Source organism: Mizuhopecten yessoensis, unplaced genomic scaffold (assembly GCF_002113885.1).
Source record: "Mizuhopecten yessoensis strain PY_sf001 unplaced genomic scaffold, ASM211388v2 scaffold11133, whole genome shotgun sequence".
Taxonomy (NCBI): domain Eukaryota; kingdom Metazoa; phylum Mollusca; class Bivalvia; order Pectinida; family Pectinidae; genus Mizuhopecten; species Mizuhopecten yessoensis.
The window spans coordinates 510,467-522,630 of NW_018408896.1; the positions used below are offsets into that span (position 1 = coordinate 510,467).

The 12,164-nt window shown below is 37.4% G+C and overlaps 1 protein-coding gene across 1 annotated transcript in view; it reads left to right on the top strand.

Moving 5' to 3' along the window:
• The first annotated feature begins 4,037 nt into the window (after window positions 1-4,037).
• LOC110466475 (E3 ubiquitin-protein ligase MARCH5-like) overlaps window positions 4,038-12,164 on the top strand; it is a 123,531-nt gene continuing 115,404 nt past the window's right edge. The window contains exons 1-2 of the mRNA XM_021522985.1: window positions 4,038-4,437; window positions 8,566-8,771. Coding sequence (XP_021378660.1) covers window positions 4,421-4,437; window positions 8,566-8,771 — 223 coding nt within the window. The 5' untranslated portion in view covers window positions 4,038-4,420. The remainder of the gene's footprint in view (window positions 4,438-8,565; window positions 8,772-12,164) is intronic.

Consider the following 12,164-nt stretch of genomic DNA (forward strand, 5'->3'; position numbering starts at 1 on the left):
GGGGGGAGGGGGGGTTCCCGGTATGACTATGGCTTTGATAGTTAAATTCTGATAAGACACCCTTACCTTTCAGGGATGTTATATAAAATAACAAAGGTGAAATAAACATCAATTACAGTGTTCTGAGCTCAGCGGGCCTAGACTGGGATTAGACTTAAGATTGTTATACTGTCTATCTAAATGACTTTGCTACCTGGTCAGCGGGCCTATACTGAGATTAGACTTTAGATTGTTATACTGTCTATCTAATTGACTGGGTTACCTGGTTAGCGGGCCTAGACTGAGATTAGACTTTAGATTGTTATACTGTCTATCTAAATGACTGAGATACCTAGTCAGCGGGCCTAGACTGGGATTAGACTTTAGATTGTTATACGGTCTATCTAACCGACTGGGCTACCTGGTCAGCGGGCCTAGACTGGGATTAGACTTTAGATTGTTATACGGTCTATCTAACCGCCTGGGCTACCTGGTCAGCGGGCCTAGGCTGGGATTAGACTTTAGATTGTTTTACTGTCTATCTAAATGACTGGGCTGCCTGGTCAACGGGCCTAGACTGGGATTAGACTTAAGATTGTTATACTGTCTATCTAATTGACTGGGTTACCTGGTTAGCGGGCCTAGACTGAGATTAGACTTTAGATTGTTATACTGTCTATCTAAATGACTGGGCTACCTTGTCAGCGGGCCTAGACTGGGATTAGCCTTTAGATTGTTATACGGTCTATCTAACCGCCTGGGCTACCTGGTCAGCGGGCCTAGACTGCGATTAGACTTTAGATTGTTATACTGTCTATCTAAATGACTGGGCTACCTTGTCAGCGGTCCTAGACTGGGATTAGACTTTAGATTGTTATACGGTCTATTTAACGGACTGGGTTACCTGGTTAGCGGGCCAAGACTGGGATTAGACTTAAGATTTTTTAAACTGTCTATCTAACCGACTGGGCTACCTATTCAGCGGGCCTAGACTGGGATTAGACTTTAGATTGTTATACTGTCTATCTAAATGACTGGGCTACCTGGGCAGCGGGCCTAGACTGGGATTAGACTTTAGATTGTTATACTGTCTATCTAAATGACTGGGCTGCCCGGTTTAGCGGGCCTAGACAGGGATTAGACTTTAGATTGTTATACTGTCTATCTAAATGACTGGGCTGCCTGGTCAGCGGGCCTAGACAGGGATTAGACTTTAGATTGTTATACTGTCTATCTAAATGACTGGGCTACCTTGTCAGCGGTCCTATACTGGGATTAGACTTTAGATTGTTATACGGTCTATTTAACGGACTGGGTTACCTGGTTAGCGGGCCAATACTGGGATTAGACTTAAGATTTTTTAAACTGTCTATCTAGCCGACTGGGCTACCTATTCAGCGGGCCTAGACTGGGGTTAGACTTTAGATTGTTATACGGTCTATTTAACCGACTGGGTTACCTGGTTAGCGGGCCTAGACTGGGATTAGAATTTAGATTGTTATACTGTCTATCTAAATGACTGGGCTACCTTGTCAGCGGTCCTATACTGGGATTAGACTTTAGATTGTTATACTGTCTATCTAAATGACTGGGCTACCTTGTCAGCGGTACTAGACTGGGATTAGACTTTAGATTGTTATACGGTCTATTTAACCGACTGGGTTACCTGGTTAGCGGGCCTAGACTGGGATTAGACTTTTAGATTGTTATACTGTCTATCTAAATGACTGGGCTGCCTGGTCAGCGGGCCTAGACTGGGATTAGACTTTTAGATTGTTATACTGTCTATCTAAATGACTGGGCTGCCTGGTTAAGCGGGCCTAGACAGGGATTAGACTTTAGATTGTTATACTGTCTATCTAAATGACTGGGCTACCTGGTCAGCGGGCCTAGACTGGGATTAGCCTTTAGATTGTTGTACTGTCTATTTAACCGACTGGGTTACCTGGTCAGCGGGCCTAGACTGGGATTAGACTTTTAGATTGTTATACTGTCTATCTAAATGACTGGGCTACCTTGTCAGCGGTCCTATACTGGGATTAGACTTTAGATTGTTATACGGTCTATTTAACTGACTGGGTTACCTGGTTAGCGGGCCAAGACTGGGATTAGACGTAAGATTTTTTAAACTGTCTATCTAACCGACTGGGCTACCTATTCAGCGGGCCTAGACTGGGGTTAGACTTTAGATTGTTATACGGTCTATTTAACCGACTGGGTTACCTGGTTAGCGGGCCTAGACTGGGATTAGAATTTAGATTGTTATACTGTCTATCTAAATGACTGGGCTACCTTGTCAGCGGTACTAGACTGGGATTAGACTTTAGATTGTTATACGGTCTATTTAAACGACTGGGCTACCTGGTTAGCGGGCCTAGACTGGGATTCGCCTTTAGATTGTTATACTGTCTATCTAAATGACTGGGCTGCCTGGTTTAGCGGGCCTAGACAGGGATTAGACTTTAGATTGTTATACTGTCTATCTAAATGACTGGGCTATACCTGGTAGACGGAAGTGTCCTGGACCAATTGTGCTACAGTTATATCCAAAACGAAATTAAAGGATGGTTAATGTATATACGAAAAACCAAAAACCCACTGGGACTGGGATCCTTATAACATCTAGTACGATGACACATTGTCCTATTACGTAGTTTGCCAAGTCGTCTATGTCGTTGATAAATATACATTAAATATCACGTATTTGTATTTTGTGTGTAAAAGTTATGAAGTGCTATTATGTCGCTATTAGTCATACGTCAGTCAAGGACCACTGTTGTTGTAATCTACAAATCATCATTATTTCTCATCTTAGATTGCATCACATTTCACAATTATGTAATATTTATATACGATTGTTGTCTACTGCTCGTAAATTATATTATCAGGGAGTGACTTGATATTGTTAATACGAAACGTTACTAAAACACAAATAAAGTATCAGTCGATATGTCTATCATGTGTCCAATCATCTGTGATTACAGTAGTCATGTGACCTTATACATGTAGATCATGCTGCGTGTTTTTTTCAAACATTGGATATTAAGTACTGCTGTGTTTTACCAGTAGTAAACGTATGTTAACACTCCCCACATTACTTTCGTTTAAATACCTATAAACACGATGACAATGTTAAACCAATTATGTTGAATTGAAATAGATTTATATATAGCAAAGCATCTAATTGTTTTTTTTTATCGAAATAAAACGAACGCTTTTAAAGTTTGTTTTTTTAAACATTACAAAAATCTTTTAATAGCAAGATCAAAAAATGTCTGCTACGAAATGACACACACATGCATTCACTGAATACATATCTACCAGATATTGATAATTACAAGGGAGTAACTATTTGCAATAAAACTTATTTTATTTGTTCTCTGAAATGTTCAGATTGCCTACTTCCTGAAAGTAGGCAATCAGAACATATAAGAAAAGAAATAAAATAACATTTTATTGTAAAAAGGCATATTCATACTTCCAGTAATATAAAATTTGAATTATAAAAAAATTGAAATTGTGTAAGTCACGTTTTTTCGCACGTACTGTTTTTGTGCGAATAAAGAAATTAGTCTTTCGCGAAAATGAAGTGATTTACAGTATATTATACCTGTCCTTCTGCTAGTGTGTAATAAATACTAATATATGCTTATAGAGAAGTTAGCTTACTAGAATAAGGCTTGCCTTCGTAATACTGTTAGCTTACTTACATTAGGGTCCGAAATGACAGATTTTTCCACTTTAGGTATTTTATGATGGAACTCAACCTTCAATAATTTTGCGAGTAAAAAATATTTGGACTTACTACTGCAGCGAAAGGATAAAATGGGGAAAAATATATAGTACTACAGCAAATAAACTATTTTGTAGAGCAATTGCATATATTTTGATTTATTACGTTTGATCACGGACTTAGATAACATTATTCTAATTCCGTGGTTTGATGCAGTCTTTGCTTTTTTCGTTTACTTAATATTTCACTTGTACTCGATAAAAGATAAGAACTAGCTTCTCCCTCGTCAGACCATAACGATAATAATACACACCCCAAACTCACACCGAGGCACACTTCCGGTTTATGTTGGAAAGAATGATCAAGAATATGTGAATTATGTCAATTCGATACGGACACATCTATCATAAAGACTTATTTTCAGAGTCGATATAGCTACCAGATACAGTTTTATAAGTCTTGATGTGATTGTCGACGTCAGGTGCAGCTGAAGAATAACAGTATTGAAGAAGATCCTCATCCTGTCAAATGACATTTGAGGCCTACGAGTTGACGTCCCCAAAATGAACACTTTCTCTCCTGATGTTTCGATACATAACTGATTATAACAGATACATACACTGAGTCAACTTATATTTTTAAAATGAAATAATTGTTTTCAGAGAATTTGGACAACCTAGCTACTGTTGACATTTGACTCGATCGAGAATGGCGGAGGAGGATAGGTAATCATGACGAAATGGTTGTCGGCAGGCTCGGCAGGGTCATACAATTTACTGCCATATTAATCATCTCCGTGTATTATAAAATTTAACATTTGTCATTTCAGCTAACTTGTTGATAATGATGAAAGCATATGATACAGGAGACACGATGATTAAGTTGTATAGAAGTTCTGGATTTTGTACTTTCACTTTCAAATTATTAATGTGTGAGTCATGATCAAATGGTTTCTTTTCCAAGTAAGGGTCAACAAACCCCCTTAAATATTGCATGGTTACTATCAATTCTTATCCCATGAAAAGTCATATTAAAAGACTTTTTAACAGGTTGGGCACAACGGCACATATGGGTAATACCCCCTGCATTTGGGGAACAGTTACCCATTTGAGTAACAATTTCATTACTGAAATGGGCCGGGGAATAAGTTAAATAAAAACACTCAAAATTCTTTTACACATAATAAACAAAAAGGGCATCATTCTTTAAACATAATCAAATAAAAGGTACAATTGTGTATAAAAATATGTTTATTCAGTTGTCTCAATTTTTGTGAACATGACAAATTGTATCACCTCCATTGCACTGAATGGTCCCATATCTACACACTGAAGTCAATGCAGGACAAAGTCAGTGATTTCACAAAAAGTTAGACATCAGAATTGATAAATTTTTGTGCACAGAGGTACTTCATTTTGTTATTATTGGATTCAGTTGAAAGAAAAACACCTTTTTTTGCTCCAGGTGTTTAAAAGAACTTTGTGTGTTTTTATTTCACTTTATTCCCAATTTCACTAATAAAATTGTTTTTGAAATGAGTAACTGTTACCCAAATGCAGGATTATTACCCATATGCGCCGTTGTGCCCAACCTGATTAAAGATTGGAAGTTCAGGTATATGATTTGGATATATATGGAACTTTAACTTAAGTAAGGCCAAATAAAAATAATTATATATGTGTGTTTCCTGTTTCGGCTCCAAAAAAATAGGGTAGGTAGGTAGGAAAAACACTTTTTTTTTTGTTTTTTGATGAAGAAAATCTCCTGATTACATCCGTGAATGTTAAAAATATGTGTTTTCCCTACTGCTTGACACTTGTTTTTAGTAATCCAAAATCCACTGATGGTCACCAGTGTAACATAATAAAAAACTAATAAAATGTATTAGGGTTGGCATGAAAAAATAGGATCGGTCAGGAAACAGGAAACACAGGTATATTTGTATTTGGCCTAATCAAAATGATATGTAGCAAATTAAGTTTTATCAATGTTTTGGAACTGGACTGGGCAATTGATGGCAGCCAGGAAGTTCCATTGGTTAGAGTGTACGGTCCACCTAGAGGTTGTAGGTCCCGGATTTACTCTCTCCTGTTACAGTGGGACGTATAACTAGCCCTTGGGTGCAGGGTGTATGCTTGGTAAGGGGATACCTGAACCTGGGTTGTAAATAGTGTTGTCTTTTGGAGGAGAAGACTAAAAACAGGAGAGAGGAGAATGTAGTGGAACAGGACTGGGTTGTTAGCCGGTCAAAATTATGTATGGTTTTATTGGTGTAATTGAAATGGACTGGGTCAGTCGCTTGCAACCAGGAAGCTCAATTGGTTAGAAGTCCAAGGTTCGAATCCCAGTCAGACCTTGCATTTTTCATCTCCAGTTCACAATATATCTTTTTTTAGGTTCATATCACATTTTTCATCATAAGACTGAAGTTCTGAGGTTGTAGGTTTAACTCCTGGTCTGGCCATGCATTTTTCCTCCTGATACATCTACAATAAGTCATTAAGGCTGATGCCTTCACAAACATAGTTAATAGTTTAATCAAACGGAATGCTACAATATGACACACTGTCATAAATAAATTTTATATACTTGCGTCATATATAGCCTCAGATCAAGGTGGTTGTGGCCATGTGAACCAACAAAAGTCAAATCAATGGATATCAATTATATTTGATCAAAAGCATTCCTTGGAGGCAGGGATTTAAAATTGTACAAATGGTGTGGCTGACCCCCCAGGGGGCTGAGGGGCAGGGCCAAAAAGGGTATTTGGCTATACTGCTTTAAGCGACTTTTTCTATGGAACTAAGAACAGGATATCAACCATATTTGACTGGAAGCATCCCTAGGCGGTAGTGATTAAAAATTGTACAAATGGTGGGGTTGACTCCCCAGGGGGCTAAGGGGCGGGGCCAAAAGGGGGCAATTTGGCTATATTGCTACAAACGACTTCTGTAGAACTATGCAATGGATATTGATCAAATTTGGTTGGAAGTATTCATGGGAGGCAGGGATTTAAAATTGTACAAATGGTGTGGCTGACCCCCCAGGGGGCTGAGGGGCAGGGCCAAAAAGGGTATTTGGCTATACTGCTTTAAGCGACTTTTTCTATGGAACTAAGAACAGGATATCAACCATATTTGACTGGAAGCATCTCTAGGTGGTAGTGATTAAAAATTGTACAAATGGTGAGGCTGATTCCCCAGGGGGCTACTGGGCGGGGCCAAAAGGGGGTAATTTGGCTATATTGCTACAAACGTCGTCTGTAGAACTATGCAATGGATATTGATCATATTTGGTTGGAAGTATTCATGGGAGGCAGGGATTCAAAATTGTACAAATGGTGGGGCTGACCCCCGGGCTAAGGGGTGGGGCCAATAAAATTTATTACTTGGAAATGGTTGAGATCCCCACCATATAACCATATATACAATTGCTGAGTATAAAGAGAAGAATGCACATTTGCTTCCAGGATGTCCCTAGGGTCTGGCCCCACCCTTGGAGACATAGTCCCTGGGCCATAACTTTAAAACGGTTGAGATCCCCACCCCAAAACTATATATACAAATGCTGGGCATAAAGAGACGAATGCAATCATGACATCAGAATAGACCCTGGGGTCTGACTGACCCCCTAGGGACCTAGTTTCTTAGTCACAGCTTGGAAACAGTTGAGAGGCCCACCCTATAACCGTATATATATAATTGCTGAGTATAAATAGATGATTGCACATATGCTTCCAGGTTGGCCTTGGGGACTGCCCCACCCTTGGAGACTTAACCCCTGGGTCATAATTTTTGAAATGGTTAATATCCCCACCCCAAAACTATATATACAATTGTTGGGCATAAAGAGACGATTGCAGTCATGATATTAGAATTGATCCCAGGGTCTGTCCCACCCTTGTTGACTTGGCCCCTGGGTCATAAATTTGAAACGGTTGAGATCCCCACCCCAAAACTATATATACAAATGCTTGGCAAAAAGAGACAAATGCAGTCATGACATCAGAATAGACCCTGGGGTCTGACTGAACCCCTAGGGACCTAGCTTCTTAGTCAAAGCTTGGAAACAGTTGTGATCCCCACCTCATAACCATACATAAAATTGCTGGGCATGAAAAATCTAATATAGCTTCGCTACAAGGATTGGCCTTGGGGTCTGGCATATTCCCTTGATCTCATTTGGAGAATAGTTTGCCATGATTGCTTAGGTATCCAGGTGAGCGATACAGGCCCTCTGAGCCTCTTGTTTTAAAAGTACTATTTTTATACAGGTAAAAGTGGAACTAATGGCTGTGTGACCTAGATTAGTGAATGATAAAGATGGACAGGGGATAACATGGACTGGCATATATACATATATTGGCAGTTGATCTGCATATAGTACTAGAAATTACTATACACTAGGAAATATTATCACACTTCAACTTTTGCCTTGTTTTCCCACCTTAATGAGGGTGAATTTATCATTCGAGTGATTATTAGAATACATTATATGATAAGTACACATGGAGGGTGAACTTAATAAAGATTTTCATAGTAAGAAATGAATATTTGACAAAGTGGAACTTTCCCAGTGACAGAAACATGATATATTGTTTTGTTTCTGCAAAATTTGAATTGAAACTAATATTTAATACATATAAAATGTTGTATCAATACATGGTTAAAACAAGTTGTAAATAATTTACACTAACATTTATATTTGAATTTGTTTAATGAGATGATCTGTCAAAAGTTGATTTGATGGGCAATCAGTCCACATCCTTCCACTGTAGCATACATTTTAGTATATTGTTAATAAAACAGAATGTGTTTATGTTATTTGAGGACACATTTGGTTGGTTGTTGTAGGAAGTCCTGTTGGGTGTGTTTTGCTACAGAGGAGGATGACAGGGATGCCACCTGGGTCCAGCCTTGTCGTTGTCGAGGAACAACGAAATGGGTCCATCAGAACTGTCTACAGCGATGGATAGACGAGAAACAGAAAGGCAACAGCACCGCCAAGGTGGCTTGTCCACAATGCAACACAGAATATGTCATTATATTCCCTAAAGTGGGTAAGGACTGTTATATAATTTATGAATCTTTGTTTATTAGTAATACAAGTTCCAAATCTTGGTTGGGGATCAAGATAGCGTATACCTAAAAGTAATCACCAGTCTTACTGTAGTCATCAGTAAACAAAAAAATAAAAAATGAAGACAACATTGTCTGGATTGCATCAGTATATGTTTACTTATTTACACAATACATACTCCTTTATTTACATCTGCTCTGCACCCATTTTGTGAACATTACCAGGTGAAATGCATTTCATTATACAATGAACACATAGAAATCATTGTTCTGTTTAGGTCACCTGAGCTTTGTAACATTTTACATTTTCAACTTAAGCTGAAATACTGACCAAGGGATTTCATTAATATTTCATGGGAAGGTTACTGACATCTCCCTGACCAAGTGTTGTTATTTTTAGGGTTGATCAGAAATCCAATATGGCCGCCACGGCCGCCATTTTGAAAAACTATTTCAAACTTAAAGTCAAGTTCTGCTGGGTCGATTGTACTGAAACCTGGTAGGAATGATCGACTCATGGTCCTGACAAAGTTTTGTTAATTTTCAGGTCGATCAGAAACACAATTTGGCTGCTATGGCCGTTATTTTGAAAATACCTATTTCAAAGTTCTAATAGGCCAATCTAACTGAAAATCGGTCTAGGAATTATCAGCTCATGGTCCTGACAAACTTAACGTTAACGTTATACTTAACAATTTTTTACTCAAATTGGTACATATTTCAACAACAAAAATAAATACTGTAGGACTCGGGTGACCGTTAAGGCCCATGGGCCTCTTGTTTATGCTAATTTCGCATCTCATAACATCATCGTGAGAAGTAAACATTTTGGTGATATTCCCAGAATATTGTGTGTGCTGATGATACAGACACAATTCGGATTACCAATACCGGGTAGCTATAAATTGAAATGTAAATATCCATATTGAACAGAGTATTTAACATTCATGCTGATATGAATGCAAATGTGTATTGAATAATTTGAAAAAAAAATATTAAAAAAAATGTGGATCATTATGAATTTCCAAGAGGAATATTTCATCTCGCTTTCAGATGTAGAGAATGCAATTTTTTTCATTCAATATATAAAATTTCTTGCAAAACTTTTAACTGGGAAATCATTTAAATGCTATTGCAAAATCCTGTTACTGTCAGATAGTGATGGGCCGATAGTTGAAAATAATAAGAAAAAATAGTTGAAAAATAAAATATACTAATTAATCAATGCCAAGATTGAAAATATAACTAATCGGTAGAGTTCAGGAATGCAACTTCCTTTTTAAAAAAACAAACCCTAATCAATCAATGCCAAGATTGAAAATGCAACTAATCAGTAAAGTTCAGCAATGACACAGCTTCATTTTTCATCTAAAAAAAATGGGATTTTTTTATGCTTTCTGAAATCTTGTACTGGCAGTACTTCAGAGAGGAAGCAGCCATTTTGCCATCTGCTTCCAGAGAGTTGAAAGCTCTCACCACATGCAAGAAGGTTGTTCAAACTTCCCTTTTCACATCTGATTTCTACTGATTTTAGAGAAACCATGAAATATGATCCTGAGGAAATTTGAACCACACAAAGTATAGACCACACAAATATATGTAAACAAAGTTCCTTTTAAGGCATTTAGGATTTTAACAAACATAGGTAAGTAACCATACCTGCTAACCCCTGAATCTCCCAATGGGAGTCATGACCCCCATTTGAAAATTCTGTGGGGGGTATTATAACGCGTGACAAAAAAAATCACAAATTTTCGCGCCATCACGGCACAACATATGTCGTCTTCTGGTATGATTTAGGACTTTAAAAAAAAAAAATGCAACAAATCTTTCCACACTTTTTGTTTTATTACATTCTCTCTTTTCAAAATACTAATTTCCCTGTACATACAGGTGGTTTCAGTTAATTGTAGAAAACTTTGCATCTTTCATCATTAATGCATACTGGAAGCATGAACTCATCTAGAAGCTCCTCTATCTATTTCTCCCTCTCATCTTTATGTACTACTTTGGGAATCTGACTGCCTGCATGTTGGAAACTGGAAAAAATAATTCAAAAATAAAATATGCATTTATGTTAAATGCAGGTATTCATAATATTGGTATTATATCTTGGTACACTCAAATTTGTATGACTGCAACAAATTTTAAAGCAATCTTGCGATCAATGTCAGGAAGCATTTTCTATGCATTTTGTCTTACCTCTTTGAGAAAGTTTCTTACTGACCAGATTAGTAATGTGTAAATATTCGATTTCGAAAATATTGATTCCACAAAAATAAGTTTTATTATATGATTGATGAACAACCTTAAAACTGTGTAAAAGTTGCTTATAAAAGAAGAAAACTTAATGTATAGTAAACAACTTTGATTTTTGTATTTTGGTATTCAGTCCCATAGAATTACAAACAGTTGATCATCTATTTGTGTACTACTTCCTATAAAAAACAGATCATCAATAATGATTTTAAACAAATTGCCCATCACTAGATGAAACCTGTCCCAAAATTTTCGTATTTCTTTATCAGAGCCTCACAAAAAATGGAACATGATTCTAGACTCATTTCATAAATCTCATATGAAATGGAAATTCATTTTTGGTTCGACAAGCCCCCAAAATGATGGTGCGTTCACTCTAAAATTCAACCTTCTGATCAGTCAAATGTCAAGACTACAATTCAACATCAGAGTTCAGATACGTTATTTGGATAAATTGAATTTGAAAAAAGTTCACATGCATTATTACAGGTCAATCTCTTTCGCAACCCAACTGAATGCTACAAAAAGACATATTACTGGGTATCTAAAGTTATTTTTATATCTAGGATATTAAGAGCTAAATTTATAGGTGTCCATGAGACACTGCTAAAATCCTAGCATAGTTCCCTCGTGATACAATATACTGTATTCTACCACAATATGCTGTGTTATTTCACTCTCAGATCATTGTATAAACACGCAGACTGTTAGATAAATATGAGTTATATACCACACGTAGTATATGACCTTCAAGAGTTTTAATTGGTCGAGAAGATGAACTTTGACTGGGAAGACTTTTTCCACATGCTTTTTGCCACCTGCTGTTTTGTTTACGTCGTCGGCTGTCAACATCCGACAAATGTTGGTGACTTTGTGAGGTTATGCGGAAAGGGGGGTTATTAAGGCAATATTAAAAGATGATACTTAAAGATTTGACCACTAGTTTCAGGCAAAATTGCTACTGACGCTCGATATCGTTTCGACGTCACACCGTCGAGTGTCCAGGTCGTGAAACCAAAACAAGATCTGTCACAGTGTCGGGAAATATTTCGTTCTCCCAACGTCCCGTTATCGCTATTTAGACGGTCTGACTATGGCTGAACTTTCATTATAAA